This window comes from Ambystoma mexicanum, chromosome 5p (genome assembly GCF_040938575.1).
Source record: "Ambystoma mexicanum isolate Mex_15411 chromosome 5p, UKY_AmexF1_1, whole genome shotgun sequence".
Lineage (NCBI taxonomy): Eukaryota > Metazoa > Chordata > Amphibia > Caudata > Ambystomatidae > Ambystoma > Ambystoma mexicanum.
In genome coordinates this window covers 1,368,559,838-1,368,579,733 of record NC_090930.1, presented here as the reverse complement: position 1 = coordinate 1,368,579,733, position 19,896 = coordinate 1,368,559,838, and the positions used below count along the sequence as shown (strand labels likewise).

Below are 19,896 nucleotides of genomic sequence, written 5' to 3'. Positions count from 1 at the left end.
ACAGGTATGCCACCTGAGAGTCACCCACTATCCGGAGGGCTGAACCCAAGCCAGAGTTCTTAAGTGGCAACAGGAGCTCCCCTGATCCAACGGAGTGAGTAACTGAACCCCCACAACAGGCTAGGATTAGAATAGCAAAAATGCCAGAGGGGATACGAGGATGAGAAGGAAGACTAGAACAGAGCAAGAGGGCCAGACAGAGAGAGAGTGAGATCCTGTTAGCGGCCAGAAAACAAGGACAGAACAGGCAGAGGGAACGCGAGGTATGCGGAACAAAAGAAAGCAGAGAAACGTCCAAGGAGGACAGAACAAAGCCCACGGTAATAAGCCTGGGTAAGGTTGAGCAAAGAGGAGCGGTAGGTTAAGCGGGAGTTAAGGAGAGAGAGTACAGAATGCAGCGCCAGCGCTGTGACAACAGAGGACCCTGCGAAATGCAGGGACCCAAAGCAAGAGGGAGAGAGCACAGAAAGCAGCGTGAGCGCTGTGACCCCAGAGGACCCCATGGAATGCGGAGACCAAAAACAAAAGAGAGCTAGGAGGAATCCAAAAATGGAGAAATGAGAGCGAGCAAGGGCAAAATGCAGAAAGCAAGGAAAACTCAGAATAGGACAATGAAAATTCGGGAAGCAATGTAGAGGGGTAACTGTTATAACACAGCAGCAATAAACCAAAGGAATTGACGGATACAACGCACCATTCCTAGGGAACGGTACGTTGATAAACAGAAGGCGGCCATGTTGGGTGAGGACTAGACCGAGCCCTCTAGCAGAGACAGAACGTATAAGCTAAAATCTCCACCTTTGCCACAGTTTCCAAGGGCTCAGCCTGACAGAGGGGCGAGTGTTAGGAAATATTTCCTTCATGTGTAATTTTCCCTCCCGTTGTGGACCCCCAATCATTTTGCTATTGTTTGGCTATCTTATCCTAACTTTTGCCAGTGGAGCACAGCCTTCTAATGCGCTCCCCTGGTCTTTTGCTCATTTGTTATGGGGAAACTGACACGTCATTTAGACTGTCAGTACTGCTAAACTAGGTTTCCCTTAGTCTTTGACTATGTTGTCAAATCTTGGTAACTTTTTAACAGTGCTCAATGTACCTTCCAGTACCGTGCGCTGTGGTCCTTTTTGTTTTATGGCCCTAGACACCCTTGAAGGATGTTTGGGTGATTGTACGAGTGTGCCTGGGATGAACTGGTGGCAGCAGTTACTTTATTATTAAATATTTTACTTCTTTTTACTGAATCACATTGTGTTTACTGTGTTTGGTTGAAGACTGGCCAGGTCCGAAAATGGCCGAGCCGCAAATTCTTTTTTCCTGTCACATGGCCATTTTGTCCCTTGCCTTCACCCAGGTCGAGTAACCCGGGTTTTTCTTATTTGGGCATGCAGCCTCCCGCAAAAACCAATCTCTTTCGCAGGGTTCTGCCTGTCACGTTTGTGTGCCAAGGAAGTGGGTTGGGACTGTTTGGTCCTAATCCACACTACTGGTGGCAGGATGTCTGGAGAGCGTGAATGACTGGGACCACCGTGAACCGGAATTGGACCATGACCGGGATGCCTACATAAGAGCAGATCTTCGATTGGAAGTCCTCGATTTTGGCACAAAGCTAATCTTGGATACGAGAAGGGGCTCTGCAACCATTCCAGGTCGATCACCTGAGTTATCTCCGAACTACAGAAGGAGCCAAGTATCATGCAACAAAGAAACTGACTGGTGAAACCGCCGGAGACGCTTTGGAAGGTAAATTACCTTTCACCCTCTGCTGTCCCGTTGGACCCCTGTTTTCTTCATCGATCAAGCAGTCCTGCCAAGGCGCTTTGCCCCTTTGGAGTTGTGGGAACTACTACTCTCGGCTCCCCCTGCTTACCTGCCAAAAAAACCCCTTTGGAAGTTTTCGTGGGCCATCCAGTGAACTGTCTAACTCTACCTCAGGGTATCATGGAGAATCGCCACCGTCTCGAGAGAAAACAGGAGACTTGGGACATCGCTTGATTGTGGTCCCGTGCCCTCTGACAAATATTGCAGGCCTAGCTCCTCTAGGTCCCGAGTGAGGAGAGTGTGTAACGCTGCCCGCATCTGTGATTCCTACGTCACTACCTGTTGGTGACGGTCGCTGTGTGTGCCTTGCTCTTCTGTTCTCCTGTGCCGTGAAGTCCGCTACACCAGAATTTTCTTTGCATCTCCTCTGGAAGCTGGGAAAAGGCATCTGTCCCATCATGGATGATCATTCTATCCCGCAGCCACAGAGTAGGAGTGCCGTGAAACTGCAGGACTCAAACCTACTAGTGACCTCGACTAAACCGGAAACGTTGGTCCAGACTGTGCTGAGGGTCGGTGAGTACTTGCATCACTTAGCGGTGGCCCCTGGCACAACCAATCTGTTTTACGCACGAATACCCCTTAAAAGGTATTCGCTTTTGGCTGGATTAGCCTGCGCTCCCAAGCTATTCTCACCTTTTGAAAACTGCTCTGCCGCCAAGGGCAGATCCTGCTCAAATAGTGGGAACCAATCCTTCATTGCCTCAAGTCCCTTCCTGACTTTGCACAGCTCTCCGAAGAAGACCCACTTTTTGTTCTGCCTGCGCGATCGTGCATTTTTACGCACAACTGTACTTTTGAGCACAAGGCTCCCCCCATATTAGGGCTGGACTCGAAAGTTAGGGATTGACTCTGAATAATTGTCTAATGCTCCTAGTGCGTTAATTCACCCTTCTCTTTACAGGTTGTGGCTGTGTTTTACTCATTTGTCGCATTAGGAAACGTGTTATAAATATGTTATATAGTAGAGTAATTTGTGTGGTAACTGTTTTGATATAACTAAAGTTTACTTGTGTCTTTTGGTCCAGCCGACAATAAATGTATAGATATGTTTCATATACACTTGTCTATGAGTAATTTGTGGTTCGTTACTGTGTGTGCTCATTGTGGGCTTCCGATCTCACTCACCCCTGCTGAGACTTGGAGCCTCATCATGAGTTGGGCGCTAGTTCTTAAATGCGGCAGTAACGGGGTTACCGCCTCATTTACCGCTCCGCCCACTCTCGAACCCTCAAAGCTGGGGGTAAACTCGGCAGGAAAATGCCAATGGGAATGGAGATTTGCTGATAGCGCCCAACCCGTGATCCAGCAGTAATACCGCCGGATGGGTGGGCGCTATCACAAGCAAAGTTGGGATACCACCCAATTCGTGATTAGGTCCTTAGTCTTCAGCGCCTGACAAGCTACCTAGATTGCTCTGGCTTGTCCAGAGGTTCTCCTGTTTCACTAAACCAAGGGTGGCCTCCTAAACCTCTGCCCACCAGGTTAGAGTTTAGAAATCTATCTTAAGAGCACTGTCTTGGTCCAGAGCCCTCAGCCCAATCTCCTCCTTTTCGATAAGCGTCTCCCACATCTTATGAACTTCCTTCCTTCTCCCACTAGCACCTATGACTCCTCTGCCACCTTCTTCTTCTGCCACCTCTCTGGCACCTTTGTCCTCTCTGGCCATGCCACCTCCTGCTACCACCTCTGCCCACTCAAGGACCCCTCTGCCACCTCCGCCAGGTGTACCTCATGCCTGTACCCCACCCCTGAAGACTTTCAAATGTGGCAAACCGCTCCATATTGCTATTCTAAACTCTCGCTCTGCTGTCAAACACCCCTCTGACATCTGTCACCTCCTCGAAGAACTTGACCTGGATATCCTCACTCTTACTGAGACATGGTTCATGGCCAGCTCTGTCCTGAGATTTGACACTCTCCTCCCTGATGGCTAGAAGATCCTCTACGAGCCCAGAACGAACCGACCTGGAGGTGGAGTAGCTCTGATCTTTCTGGAATGGGTCCCTGCTTCTGTCATTCCTAGCACATGCCTTTGAATGCCTGGTCTGCAGGCTCACGATCGCTCCTGGCCTCTCTCTGACTGTGGCCACCATCTACAGGCCACCTGGCCAGATCACCCTCTTCTGCTCAGAATGGGCTGACCTCTGCTTTCCTTGCCTCTACCTCTGAATTTCCCCTCCTCAGAGACCTCAATATCCACCTGGATGCTTCTAATGCCTCCTCTCCGCTCTTCCACAACCTCTGCGACATTCTCTCTCTCTCCATACTACCCTCTGGTCCGACACATTCTGCCAGACACACCTTGGATGTTCTCATCTCCTCAGACAACCTCCTCTCTGACCCTCTCACCACCCCTCTCTCTTGGACTGACCACATTCTGCTTTCCTCTCGCCTGAAACTCTGTCCCTCAGGCAAAGCCAATCATAGCACTGCCATCTACCTTCTCTGTGATTCCGCCCATGAAGTGTGTGTCAGCGAATGCCTTTGCCTCTACTTTCTGTGCCCCTCCTACTCCTGTGGCTGACACGCACTCTGACACAGCCCTCTCTAACCTGCATCTTTCTATATCTCCAACAGTCTGGACATCCTTGCCCCTGTGACAAGAATCCATCTAAAGCCTACCTCCAAGTGCAACTCTTGGTATGACCCCAATCTCGCTGCACTGGAACGCAAGTGCAGGGTGGCAGAGAGGAGTGGAGGGCTTTGGGTGCATCCTCTGAAAAACTGGCCTGCCGCCTGCTCCAAAGGCAATACATATTCTCTGTCCTGTCCAAGAAGAGAATCCACATCCACGCCTGCGTCTCTGCGGCCTCTACCAACAAAGCCAAACTCTTTCAATTCTGCAAGGAGCTGGGTAATCCTGCTGCGTCTCCACCTCCCCTGTTCCTTCCCAGGTCCTCTGTATGGCTAGGACTTCTCGCTTAACCACTAAAACTCAGGCCTGTAGGTTGGGCTAACTGTCCTCTCTCTCCTCTTCCTCTCCTCCTCCTTCTACATCTCTCGGCCCCCCTTTTCCCGCCTCACCCTCTCCTCCTTTCTCTTTCTCTCTGACAACACCTGACAATGTTACTAGACAAGTCCGATCTATGAAAGTGTCATCCAAACAGGTGCTCCCCTGCTTCTTCAGAACCACCAAGGACCACATGGACACTCTCGCTCAAGCCTTGGCCGATTTCTGCAATCACTCCTTTGCAAATGGATCTTTCCCCTCTCCCCTCAAGTACTGCCTTGTGCACCCCTCCTTAAAAAGCCTTCGGCTGATCCTACATGTCTGGCAAAATATCACCCGATCTTTATCATTCCTTTCCTGGGCAAACTCCTGGAAAAGCTGGCCATCTCCCAGCTTACTCTCCCCACTGAATCTGTTGGTTGTCTCCATTACCATCAGTCTTGTTTCGGAGCAGCCAGAGGCATGGAAACTGCTCTCCTGAACACCTGTGAAGATCTGCTCTCTAAGCTGGACTCCAGCCTTCCTTCTGTCCTCATCCTATTTGCTATTTCCTCTGCTTTTGACACGGTTAATCACGCCTTCCTGAGAAAATGCACTACGTGAGAACCTGGGCATCACAGATCAGGGCCTGAAGTGGTTGACCTCCTTCCTCCTAGACTGACTCTCCCAGTTCCAACTTGCATCCTTTCTCTCCACCTCTCTCTCCACATGTGGTGTTCCCCAGGGCTCCATCATCTGACCCTGGCTCTTCAATGTTTACTTGGCCCCACTGGCCAACCTGATCTCTACCTTCTCCTCTAACTTTCAGTGTTATGCTGATGACACTCAGCTCTCTTCCAGTCTCCTCTCAACCTCCTCCCCTCTCTCGCTTATTCCTGACTATCCGCGATTCAGGATTGGTGCACCTCCAACGATCTCTGCCTCAATTCAGTAAGATGGAGATCCTTCTTATGAGGGGGGGCGGGCCTGCTCCCGCTTTCCCTCCCTCAGTCTGGCGGCCAGCTTGGGCCTTCTTCCTTCGCTTCTTGTGAGGCAAAAAACATTGGTGTCATCTGTGACGCCACTCTCTCCTTCTCTCCTCACATCACAGATCTTGCCAAGAAGGCCCACTACCAGCTGCACCTCCTCAGAGATATTCTTCCTTTTCTCACCTTCCCCCAGAAGCTCACTGTCTCTAGAGCCCTGGTTCTTTCTAGGCTGGACTACTGCAACAGCCTCTTTCTCAATCTGCCTTCCTCTACTCTCCGCCCTCTGCAACTAATCCAGAACAGGACTGTGAGACTTATCCTTGGCCTCAAACCCAGGGACCGTATATCTCTCCAGCCCCGAAATCTCTCCACTGGCTCCCGGTGGCTGCAAGGATTAAGTTCAAGACCCTCTGTATCCTCCACAAGGCTTTCTGGTGCCAGGGCCCACACTACATCGAACTCTCTTCCAAAATACCTTCCTTCTTGAGCACTTCATTCAGCTACCTCCAACTCTCTGAGGGTCAGAAGCTTCTCCAGACAGAGAATGGGGGGTAGATCTCTCTCCTCTGCAGGTACCCCCCTCTGGAATGGCCTCCCTGCCCTTCTCAAAAAGAGCCGGACCAGCTGAAGTTCTGGAAGCGGCTCAAGACCTTCCTTTTCTCCTCTGTTTTCTCTCTCCCTCCCCTGCTGACCTACCTGTCTGCTGAGTTGACTGGTTGCTTGGTACCCTCGGAGTCTCACTGGGTACCAGGCTCCTCCATGATCATTCTCCCCTGCTCTGCCTCTGGGCCTACCGTGTGCTTTGGGATGTAACTGTAACCTCTACAGTGCCCTGCCTCCTGACACGTACCCAGAGCCACGCTGCCCTGGCTGCACTTACTCAGAGCAATGCTGCCCTGATTGCACTTCCCCTTCTCCCTGCCCCCTTCACTTAGCGTTGTCACACTTGCACGGTCTGAATGACACAAGGCCTAGTAAGATTGTCTTGTCCTCCCTCTGTTTTTCTCCTTTGTCTTGTTGCGCCTAGAAACACTTGTGTACAGGCGTGTTATAAATGACATATATCATAACTTTAAATCCACCCACCCTACTCCTACTCTCTCTACCCCACCCACCTGCCCTCACTCTAGGCCTATGCTCTCTAGCCCTACGTACCCTACCTCCAATCTCTCTACACCCACCCACCCCACAGGCACTCTCTCTACCCCAACCCTTCTTCTACCCTCCCTACCTCTACTCTCTTCCCCCCCACCCACCCTACCTCCACTCTCTACCCCCACCCACCATACATACACTCTCTCTACCCCCACCCACCCAACAGCCACTCTCTCTACCCCACCCTACATCCTATCGCTCTACCCCCACCCAACAGCCACTCTCTACCCCCAGCCACCGTACATAAACTCTCACTACCTCACTCACCAACCTCTACCCCACCCACCAATCCAATCTATCTCGACATTCTACATGCACCAACCTTACCCCTCTCTCTTTCTCTGGCCTCCCAGCCTACCACTTCAAGCACACATTACCCCCAATCTCTCTACCCATCCACATTAACCCCACTCTGTAACCTCACCCACCTTACCCCACACTAACCCATCCACCCTACCCCGACTCTCTCTACCCTCACAAAAACTCCCCCACTCTCTTTACCCACCCACTGCCTTCACTCTACTCCCACACTCTAGCCCTACCCACCCACCCTACTTCCAATCTCTCTATGCCCACCCAGCCTACCTTCCACTGTCTCTACCCCCACCCACCCTTCACTCACTCTCTCTACCCCATCCACCCACCCTACCCCCACCCACACACCCTCCACTCTCTCTACCCCACCCACTCTATGTCAAATCTTTCTACCCCCATCCACCCTACCACCACTCTCTACCCACACTCAGCCACCCCACCTCCACTTTCTGATCCCACGCACCATACCTCCACTCTCTACCTGCACATACCTCCACTCACTATCCCCACCCACCCTACCTCCACTCTCTACCCCCACCCACCAGACAGTCACGCTCTCAACCCCCACCCACCCTAACCGCTCTCTCTACCCCACCCACCCCCTCTCACTCTCTCTACACCCAAGCACCCACTGTTTCCCCACTCTTTCTACCTCCAACCACCCTTGCCCACTCTCTCTACCCCACCTACCCTTCACCCACTCTCCCTACCCCCATCCACTCACCCTACATGCACTCTCCACCCCCACCCACCCTAATGCCACTCTCTCTACTCCTACCCACCCTACATCCATGCTATTTATCCCCACCCATCCTACCTCCTCTCTCTAGACACCACCCATCCTACCTTCACTCGCTCTACCCCCACCTGCCCACCCTACCTCCACCCCAATCCCACCCACCCTAACTCCACTGTACCTCCACCTTTCCTCCACTCGCTCTACTCACACCCACCTGACCTCCACTCGCTACACCCACCCTACCCCACTCTTTTACCCAACCACCCACCCTACCCCAAGATGCCTACACGGGCCCCTATGTCCACCCCTCCCACCCCGACTCATCTTACGCACACACTCTCTACCCCAACCACCCACCATACCTCCACTCACTCACCCTAGCTCCACTCACTCTACCGCCACCCACCCAACCGGCACTCTATCCCCACCTATCCTACCTCCACTCTCTACCCCCACCTAACTAGCCTATCTGCACTCTCTCTCTAACTCCATCCACCAATCTTTCTACCATCCACCCACCCTCCCCCACTCTCTATCACCACGCATCATACCCCCACTCTCTCCCTCTGTCTGCCATTTGCCCTAAATTTGCATTCCACAGACTGCGTGTGCATGTGTATTTTGTGCACCACACAAGTTCCGTTAACACACTTCATGTGTCCCTTGCCTTAATTCCAGTTGGTGTTCTTGCTAATGTTAACATCTGTCTAAAGATTTTGAGGATCAGATATTTGAAGCCTGGATTCAGTAATTCGAAAGATAACTGTTTTTGGTTCTATGAAGATTCTGTGCAGCCCGTTTTTGCCGAGTTCAGTTACAGTGCGGCATGGAAACAGTTTACCCTCTAAGCGTCTGTTACTGGGTTACTGTCTCTTTAAGACAGAGGCAGTAGTCGCGTGGGACGTGACTTGGGAAGGGGGAGGAAGAAGAAAGCAAAATCAAGTTAGTATGTATCCGTAAGGCATTAAAGAAAGACATATTTGTTTCCATCAGTGTTTAGTCCTTTTATTCCACACAAGCCTTCCAAGCTCAAAAACTGGCGACAAGGCCGTTCCTCTCGCACACCAGGTCCTCCTTGTTCCTGCGTGCAGATGATCCCACCGTGCTAAGCTCCACTGCAGTAGCCAGCTCCTGCCCGTTTCCAGTGCGGACCCCCACGAGGACGGCGATCCCACCGGCAACACAGTCACGCAGCCTACAGGCGCTGCGAGTGGAGGGGAAACATCTAGTTTCTTCGCTGTGCGGCAGTCCACAAGCGGCCGGCGTCTCCCCACGTGCTCGAGCACGGCTACACACACGACCCTGAAGGTGGGTGATGCAATCCTTGCTACTACGCTGCAGCTCCCCTCCCAAAAGTGTTACCGCCCCACCCCAGAGGCCACACAGTGGGCCCCGCTGCCCATCACCACGGAAGCCCCTCAAGAAAAAGAAAAAAAATGCATGAGTTGTGGAGCTGTCGCACACAACTACTCCACCATAAAGCTGCTAATCAAAGCCTACAGGCCCGCACCATGAGGGCATTCATCTCTGTGCGCATGTGTATGGCCGAGGACAAGCTTCTCCCCCTCCTGGTGCTATGTGCACCTACTCATTGTGAGTCTACCTGTCCCCAGAGCCACCAACACCACCTACTGCCCTCAAAGGGGACCACAGGAGACGGCGCCAAGTTGCTCAACCTCAAACAGGCATTGCCATGAGCGCCAACGACGCCCCTGTACTTCAACCTCCTGTACTCCAACTCCCTGGTATGCCTGATTGGCCCATGAGATCCACTGCCACCGCATGGTGCATGCCGCCCCCATTCCCCATAGCCCCGCTGGTAGACAAAGGCCCGCAGTGGGTGGAATGGGTAGATGACTTCAACAATTTTATTAAGACAGCAGGGGAAGAAAACTCACCAAACTTACGCAACATGTTTCTTAACATTGCTGGCAGTGAGGTCAAGATATTTATCAAAACCATCCCCGCCGAAGAGCAACCGGACTTCGCCGCACTCGTAGTTGCCCTCAACAAGAGATTTGTCATTGAGCCCAACCGCGACTAAGAGAGGTATGTTCAATCAATGTACCCAAAAGGGGGAAGAGACTGTAGACAAGTTCATCACCCACGTAAGGATTAAAGGAGCGCACTGCCAGTTTCACGCTTTCTCGTTAGAAGAAGCCATCCGGCTGAGGGTGATCGAGGGGTGCCTGTCCCAGACACTGAAAAAACAACTACTCAAGAAACCACTCTCCATTGACGAGGTCAGCAAAATGGCCTGAATCTTCGAGTGTGGGGGAGCAAGCAACCCAAATGTCAAGGGGCACCACCACCAAATCAGTTAAGAGCAAACTGATTGCAGCAGTCCAGCCAACCAGTAACAGATCAGGAGACAGGGGCACCACAGGAGGGTACCAGATGACACCCAGGATGCAGAGGCAGTGCTACCGATGCCGGATGGCGTTCCCCCATTCAGGGACGTGCCCCGCTCTCTCACAGAGATGTGAAAACTGTGGCAGAGAAGTACATTTTCAGGCGCTCTGCAGAGAAGGCGGCCCTTCCCCACTCCGCGACCACCGTGTCCGTCACAGAACAGGTTGTCAGTCGAACCCCGCAAACTCCAATGTACCAGATGGGCCCATACCAGCCAGGGCCCAGGTGGTACGCGAGTGTGATTGAGGGCCATTACCCTGAAGAAGATCCTCAAGATCCTGAGTCCTCTGGACATAACTCGCGCCTCAAGGATGAATATGACGGACCACCTCAACCACGCTCTCACTGGTATGCTGCAATGACACACGGACCCATATCTGAAGGCGAATACTACGACCAATATGAGCTGGACGAATATGTCAACCTTGTCCAGGAAGACAGAGAAGCGAGAGAAGCACCCAGGATACTTGTCAGCATCTGTGGCAAACAATTCTGGTTCCTGGTCGACTCAGGAGCCACCATCAACATCATGGGTGAAAAATAATTTCTCCAGATGCCCTACAGGCCAACACTGACCAGACGGTGTCCAAAATATTCCAGTGGGGAGCAGACCTTCCTCTCCAGTCCAAAGGGCACTTTGGACGACAGCTCATGCATAAAGGGCTGTCCACCCCTACAATCATCCACGTAAGCCTGACAAAAGGGAAATGCCTCCTAAGATTCTGCACAGCATCCTGTCTAGGACTCATTGACATACATGTCCATGAAGGGGACATGATACAATAGACCGCTCCCCCAAGCGATCTGAAAGAAAGTATCTGCACAGTGGGGACGGATCACCCACTCAACAAACCCATCTTGAAAGACACCATCCTGGCGGAGCTTCCGCTCCTTTGCAAGAGGCTGGGTAAAATTAAATGCCCCCCATCAAGCTGCACATAGACACGACAGTTAGACCCGTCCCCCAACATCCGAGGAGAGTGGGTCTCACGCAGCTATTGAATGACGACATCATCGAACCGGCCACAGGGCCGACCCCATGGGTCTCCCCGCTAGTGCTTGTACCAAAAGAAGGGTGCCGTGTAAGGCTCTGTGTGGACATGAAAATGGGCAACACCGCCATCCAGAGAGAACGCCACCCAGGACTGCGCATAGACGACATGTTTGCCCAGGTGAACAAGTCAGTTCTCTTCTCCAAGCTAGATCTCAATCAAGGCTACCACCAGATGGTGCTTCATGCGGAATCAAGGGGCATAACCACCTTTGCAACCCATGATAGCCTATTCTGGTACAAACGCCTTAACTTTGGGATCTCGTCAGCAGCTGAAATCTTTCAGGAGACCATCAGGCAAATCATCAGACCGATACGCAGAGCCCTAAATTACAGTGACAATATCCTCGTCTTTGGAAAATCCCAAGAGGAACACAACGCCCTCTGCTTGCAACTTGTGCAGCTGTACAAGATGCAGGCCTGACCCTGAACATTGACAAATGCTGATTCAGTAAAGCCAAGCTGAAATTCTTCGGCCATATCTTTTCGGCGGACGGCATGACGCCGGATCCCGACAAGGTCTCTACTATCTTCAACTTGCAAGAACCTACCCAAGCGGCAGATGTGGAATCGTTTCTAGGGATGGAAGGGTACTGCGCCCGGTACCTCCCGTACTGTGTCTCCATCACCAAGTCTCTACGACACCTGCTCCAGAAGGACACGACGTTCTCTTGGTCAGTCGAATGTCAGGAAGCGTTTGACACTATCAAACTAGCGCTGGCAGAATCCTGGAGACTGGCCTACTTTGACCCGGAATGGCACACTGAGATCGAAGTGGATGCAAGCCCGGTGGGTTTAGGAGCCAAACTAGCCGAGACCAGTGCCCCACCAGAATCCATGTACTCGCAAGCGGAGAAAGAGAACCTAGCTATCGTTTGGGCATGCAAACATTTCCACGACTTTGTGATCGCCAAAAGGTTCACACTCATTATGGACCATCAGGCCCTGCTTTCTTTATTTGGAAACCCCAGGACCAAGATGCCTCTGAGGATCGAGCGATGGGGCATCAGGCTCCAAGAATATGACTTTGAGATCATCTACAGGCCGGGGGGTGACAACAACCCGGCGGATTACCTATCAAGGCATCCTGCGGGCAAATTGATCTCCAAGCCCGGGGACGCTGAATATATCAACTATGTAGCCTCAAATGCAATCCCACCAGCCATATCACTGGAAATGGTTGCGTCAGCCTCCGCGGCAGACCCCTCCATGGCCCTGGCGATCAGCCTGACGGAGAACAACAGAAGGAAAGACTACCGCCGGGGCTTGCTACACCACTCGGGGTATGTACGGGCGAATTAGAGAGGCCCGCCAAGGTACACACGGAATTGCCTGTGAAAGACAAGGCCATTCTACTGAGGGGGTGCCGACTCGTCATCCCTGCGACCCTCAGAGCAGAGGTTATCAAGACGACGCATGAGGGCTGACAACACAAACAGGCAGCTCTGGTGCCATGTGTGGTTCCCCTTCCTGGACTCAATGGTCGACCGGTGGGTGGAAACCTACGTAGCGTGCCAAGGCACAGCCAGAGCAGAAGCCCCAACCCCACTTCAGCCCACTCACATCCCAGACCATCCCTGGGAGAACGTCGCCGTTGACTTCTACAGACCCCTAGAGTCAGGGGACTTCCTCCTCCTGCTCATATATGAGCACTCCAGATTTCCCATTGTAAAGAAGACCCCATCCACAGTTTTCGCACAAGTAGCAGTGATCTTCGGCAAAGTAGTACGTGAATGGGGAATCCCACTCATCAAGTCGGACAACGGGCCCCCATTCAGCGGACACGAGTTTGCGGTCTTCGCGAAACACATGGGCTTCACCCACCAGAAGATCACTCCCCATGGCCTCAAGCTAATCGGATGGCTGAGCGGTTCATGGCCTCAATCAAGAAGACTCTGCAGAGGGCCTGCATTGAAGGGGCCAACCCGCAGCAAGCTCTATGTTGCCTACTCTGGGACTACCGCAACACCCCTCATGAGGCAACCAACAAGACACCGGCCAAATCATGATGAAGTATGATGTTCGCACACGGATTGTCAGGCACCCCGCGACTTAGCCAGACGGGGACCAGACAGTCATAAGAAGAGATACAGAATGGAAGGAGAAAGCATGTGTGGACACTGACGAAAGAAGAGGAGCCAGGCCCAGAGAATTTCAAATAGGGGATCAAGTGTGGGTGGAGCAAGATATGTAAAAAAAGGACTGATGCCCGATTTGCGCCCCGGCCACTGCAGGTCACATCAGTGAATGGTCACGGCGGGCAACGCTGGAAAAGAAGTGACAAGAAATAGCTCTATCTTCATGCATCTCGTCAGTAGGGAGGACGATGGGCCTCCGCCTCCTGAACCTGATCCAGAACCTCATGAACCCAGTGACGACCTGTGGAGCCCTCTGGGAGGAATCCTTTTTACCAGCATGAGCCACCTGGGACAGATGGGTCGATCCGGAATGGTGATGCAAGTGCCAGGCCTCAGCGAAATATCAGGAGGCAGCTTTGCCTAGTGGAACAGTGCTAGGTGGACGTTAGCACATTTCGTCCGGGGGTGATGTTACTGGGTTACTGTATCTTTAAGACAGAGGCAGTAGTCACGTGGGTCATGACGTGGGAAGGGGGAGGAGGAAGAAAGCGAAAGCAAGTTAGTATGTATCCGTAAGACATTAAAGAAAGACATTATTTGTTTCCACCGGTGTCGAGTCCTTTTATTCCACATTAGCCTTCCAGGCTCAACAGCGTCCCCTCCCCTTTTATCTCCCTATGCAGCCTTTCCTTTCACCCCTCCCACCCTCCTCCACGCCCCCACCATGTCATGTGTTCCATTTATTCATACACACATATTCACATACTCGTACCCCTTCCCAACCACCTCTTTGCCTCATCTTTGACACCGCCACCACGGTCATCAGCCCCACTTCCTGGATGCACTGTAAGCACATGCGTTGTTCCCGGTGAAAGCGGCCTGTCGGGAAACTGCATTCAGCGAAAAGTCACTAGATGCTATTTTTTTTACGTGATCGTGTTCCATAATGTTCGTTTGTTATAATGTTCCTGTACTTTTATCTATTGTTGCTTCTTGTATTCTTTTCATAAATTGTTTCTTAATGCTGGTTTCTCTTTTCAACAGGATTTATTTCCAAAAGCTAAAAGCACTGCATACCCTAATTGGGTATATGCCATCATTGTAATTCTGGCTGGAGTCCCTAGCATTGTGATTCCTGGATATGCTATCTACAGAGTTGTTCGGAGCTGTTGCTCAAAACAGGATGACCAGCAAAATCTTGTCCCTGTATCAAGGATTGGATACCAAAATGGGGACGTTAAGAACCAAGCATAAGAAAGTAAAGAAATATGTGCAATACAACCTGCTTAAGAAATCACAAGACATATTTTATCAATGGGCTGTTTTAATATTTAAAGCAAAAAGCGATGTCTTGAAAATTCTAAAAGTGTAAAATGGACACGCTTGCTGCAGCTTTGGACATTGAACTAAAAAAATCATAACTTCTGTGTGTTGCTCCATTGGGTCCATCTGTGTTACTTTGTTATGAGTACAAATTGTATACACTTTAATTGTATATACCTTATCCTTATTAGATGCGGCCAGGAAGATCTACACTAAGGCAGCCCTGCCTGGGTGTCTGAACATAAAGCAATAAGCCACTTAGAGGTGGGATTTCAACCTATGCAAAGTAAGGTATACCAGTCTTTTGGACAATTTTTTGATCCAGAAATACACATTCCTAAGGAAAATGAACCTGTATGTGGTTTTTGGAGATTGAAAGGCAGCGTTTGATGATGTACACAGGTGAAACTCTGGGAAGCTCTATAGGAGGCCGATGTACCGAATCATCTTTTAAGAGTCATACAGAGTCTGTACCATGAAACAAAGCAAATTATTGTTGGAACCTATCCGGAGATGCCACTGCACCCCGAAAGTTGTCAGACAAGGATGTGTGCTGGCTCCACACTTATTTTGTATTTTTATCAATGATTCATTACTACCCTTACATCTGTGCTTTCTGATGACCCTAGTTTAGCTTCAGAGGAGGTACCTCATTATTTGAATATGACGCTGTTTTCATATCATTGACACCAATGGGCCTAAAAAAACAATTATCCATGTTTGACAAATGCTATAAAAACACCATTAACCAAGGCAACACGCAATTTAAGTTTTTTCACTGACCTAGAAAAAACCACTAAAATATCAAGTTAGTCCTAGAGGGATATCATATTGAACATGTTAAACTTACAATTATCTAGATACATGGTTAATGGCTAGTGGCAACCTGAGTGACCAACTAGAGAAGGCTTATACAACCCTCAAAAGGACTAGTAATGTAATAATACAATATGCCCAAGATCATGGTAATGATGCACATACACCTGCATTAAACATTTATAATATGCACGCGAAGATGCCGGCCATCTATGGTGCTGAACTTTGGGGCTATACTAAATCTTTCAGATTGGCAACAACTGAAAATACATTTTTAAAAAAAAACAAATATATATATATATATATATATATATATTGAATTTGCCACGAGAACCCCAAATACAATTCTACATTTAGAAACAAACCACAAATACATACAAGGCGATGTTGAATGAAGACCAGTACTGTTCTGGGCATGAATATGATCCTCGCCCCAGCTATAGAAGTACAGAGATGCTCTAGGAGACTTGCTGGCACAGGATGGGGCAGAGGTCTTCTATGTTTAAGACATAGCAAATACGTTGATATCTCTAGGGCTGCCTGAACTGTGAACTAAGGCTGACAATATTACTAACACATAATAAAAAATCAAAGAAGCACATACTCACTACCGACAAGGAGAGCACGAGCATATTGCAACACTAGGATCAATCTATTGGACCATCAAACATGATCTCGGCTACTGGAAATATCTCAATTGGCTTCAACCTGCTCTTACCAGATTGTTGTCCATGAGATTTAGAATAGGCACACTACCTCTTGCTTACATAACATTGGCCTGGCATATGACTTCATAAGCCGCTTGCTCGATATGTTTTGATCCCCATGAAAATGTTAATTATTTTCTATTTTTTGCCCAGGGTACAGCAGACCTAGAATTGCATATATGAAAATGCTAATGCATGAGCACAACATGCAGCACATATGTGATCCTACGCGCCTGTGCAAATCCACAGATAAATGATCAGTAATCTTTACAGCGTCAAAATGTACACAGAGAGCATGGGTCATTAAAAGAACATAGTTATCGACTCAGCAATAGATAATGCTTCTGATTGTATCTGACCCCTGATTTAGTAAATTCTGAGTAATTCTTATATGCTGCACAATAGAATTTTAGATTATTTGATAAATAGATTATTATAACATGTTAACATATTTATTAATTGCTATGAACATTTTTCTATTCAATAAATGTATTGTAATACATTTAATGTATTGTTTTATTATTTTGGCTGTATGACTTTTTGCCAAATAAAACCTATTGTTGATGATGAAATGCACATACTGTAGACCCTGTTCTTTGCTGTTAAACAAAATCATAAAATTCCAAGGCTCCACTAGACTCACTTAGATGTTGCCTTAGCCTTAATTGTAATTATATTTGTTGAAAATACCTATTCTGTGGTAGAATGATGCATAAAATGCTAACAACATTACACCTGTGGCCTCTTCGATTCAGCACACCCCTTTTCCTCCATCCCAGTAAACGTTGTGGTGAAGATCAAAAATCACTAGTTATACCAGAAAGACTGATTACCAACACTGACTGGTCACTAGTTTTGAATTAACTCTAGGCCCTACAGTTTTTGTAGCCTTAGACGGAAAAAAAACAAGCAAACATTTCTTTAAGTGCCAGATCAAGCAAGTTGAAGTTGCAGATTCTATCCAGCAGAGGACTCGGACAAATGCCTGCAAGATCACTTATCTATAGATCCATATTAGATCCATATTTCCTTTTGACCTTCCTCTCACTTTTTCCTCCCCTGGTTGCTTCTAGATGCCTTGCTGACAAATTGCCTGCTCTCCCCTTCCCCTGTTAGCTCCTTCTTGCCCTATTTCTCTGCTTCCCTCACTATGTTCTTACCCCTATGATTGTAAAGCGCTCTGTTGCTGCTTGAAGCTAGGTCTGTGCTTAATAAATACCCTAATAATAATAATAATTTCTCCTTCCTTTCATTCACCTTTCTTCTGTCCTACCCATGTTTGGATTATACATGGTCATAGCGTTTTCGTCACTGCCCCTAGGTGCCTTCTGGGAATTGCTGTCCTAAAACAGAAAATAGAGAACACTGTCTGGAAACAGTACTGGGAGGCACCGTGTGACAGAGGATGGTACTATTAGTAGCATGCATGGCACGTGAGGGAGTAGCAGGAGTTGTCCAACACAACTTCCAGAAGTGGTTGGTCCATCCCTCCCCCAGACAGGGTCACAATACTGTATATTTATTAATACAATGCAATATAACTGAGCACTGCAATTTCTTTATACAATAGCCAGCCTTTGCAAACACAGGAAATGCATATATAATTTCATTTTTCAATTGATCCTTATATTTAAAAAAAAAGTTAAAATACCATGGTGAATGGAGTGCAACAGTAGGGTAATTTATCTGAAGACATATGTATTTAAGGATTCTATTTGTCCATAGAAACAACCAAGAGAAAGCCATTCGAGAGTAACAGACCACCCCAGGGTTTTGGTACCTTAAAATCAGGCTAATTCTAACTCTGCACATCGCCACATATGGGCACCATTTCCAAATGTGGAAGGTATTTTATTTACCACATTCTTTATACAAGGCTTCAGGCAAGTGTTAATATTCAATAGCAAGTCATTCAGTTTACAGTGAAGGTTTAAGATACTTTACTGTAACTCTTGTTCTCCAGCATGGGTCTGGCATGGATTCACATGCTTATGAATATTCCCTGTCTTCAGGCTGCGAATCGTCAGTAAAAGAAAACGGTTTCACTTTAGCTTTAAAACTGTATTTCTCCTCTAAACCAATCACTGTCCTCTGGGTCATACTGCCCGCACCCAATGACAGTCCTCTCCGTAAACTCTACCCCTGGTGGCCATCTTCAGATTTGGTAAGCACTTAAAGTGGAAGGGAGCGCGGGGGGGTCCCACATGTGAATCCATGTCAGACCCATGCAGGAGAACAAGATTTACAGGTAAGTAACTTAAACCTTCACCAGCATGGGGTCTAGCATGTATTCACATGCTCCTGAATAACGATTACACAGCAGTACATATACACAACCACGGGAGGTGGCAAGGCTCAACAGAAGCAATAAACCCTCACCCCTGGAACAGACTCACCTCAAGTGAACAGGTTACATAGAACTGCTTGGCCGACCCGGGACTCTTCAGTGGAATCCCTGTCGATTCAGTAGAACCTTGTTAAGGTGTGCCTGGACCTCTATGTAGCTGTCGAGCAGGGGCACACCAGAGAGAAACGCTGTCATTGCTGCGATAGCTCTGGTGGAGTGGGCTCTCGGCTGGCCCGGAAGAGGCCTTTTAGCCAGCCGATGACAGCGCATGATGCAGCCAGAGAGCCTCCTGGAGATGGAAGCCTTAGACAAGACCTTTCCATGATTCACAGGTCCAAAATTGACAAACAAATGTGAAGTCTTCCGAAAACTCTTAGTGCATGCCAGGGAAAACTTCAAGGCACAAGCAACGTCCAAGGAATGCAACGCCCTCTCCACTGGCGACAACAAACTTTGGAAGAAGACAGGCCACACCAACCATTGAGATTGAACTCCAACTGCACTTTCGGCATAAAGGTGGGGTGTGTACGCAGTACCACCCTTGTAGTGTGGAACGAGAAGCATGGCTGTTTGCAGGACACTTTAACGTGGAAGAGCCTCTGGCTTTGGCCAGGATGTCCTTAACATTCTGTTGGCAACAAATAATGTCCACATTCTAGGGCTGCAGGAGCCAGGTCCTGAGGTTCAGCAACGCTGGGTTGTGCTGTAGAATCGTTCCTCCTTCTCTGGTGAGAAGATCGGAAGTAGCGACAGCCAGATGGATGGCGCTGTCGTCAGGCATGGGAGGTCCAGATACCATATCTGTAATGGCCACACCAAAGGAACAAGTATCATCCTGCAGTGACACTGTCGAAGTGTGTTGATTACTCGTAGCAGGAGTGGGAAAAGAAGAAAGGCGTAAAGGAAGAGTCCCCCCCCGAGGGAACAACAAAGCATCCCCCATGCTTTTTGGCTGCCTGAACCTGCTGGCGAACCTCTGACACTTGGAGTTTGTTGCTATCGTGAAGAGGTGGATCTGGAGCTGACGCCATTTGTGCAATAGAAGATCCAATTGGTCCTGGTTAAGCTCCCACTTATGGAAAGAATGTAGCTCCATGCTGAGCGAGTCTGCAATGTTGTTCTTGGTGCCTGCCAGGTGGAAAGGGACGAGAAACATGTCCATATGAACGGACCAGGGTCACAGGTCCTGGGCCTCAATGGAGAGAGTCAGAGAG

General features: G+C 49.2%; 1 protein-coding gene across 2 annotated transcripts in view; it reads left to right on the top strand.

Moving 5' to 3' along the window:
- SLC6A19 (solute carrier family 6 member 19) overlaps window positions 1-16,907 on the top strand; it is a 791,726-nt gene extending 774,819 nt beyond the window's left edge. For both annotated transcript variants that reach the window (XM_069613782.1, XM_069613781.1), the window contains exon 12: window positions 14,534-16,907. In XM_069613782.1, coding sequence (XP_069469883.1) covers window positions 14,534-14,743 — 210 coding nt within the window. In that variant the 3' untranslated portion in view covers window positions 14,744-16,907. The remainder of the gene's footprint in view (window positions 1-14,533) is intronic.
- Window positions 16,908-19,896: the final 2,989 nt, after the last annotated feature.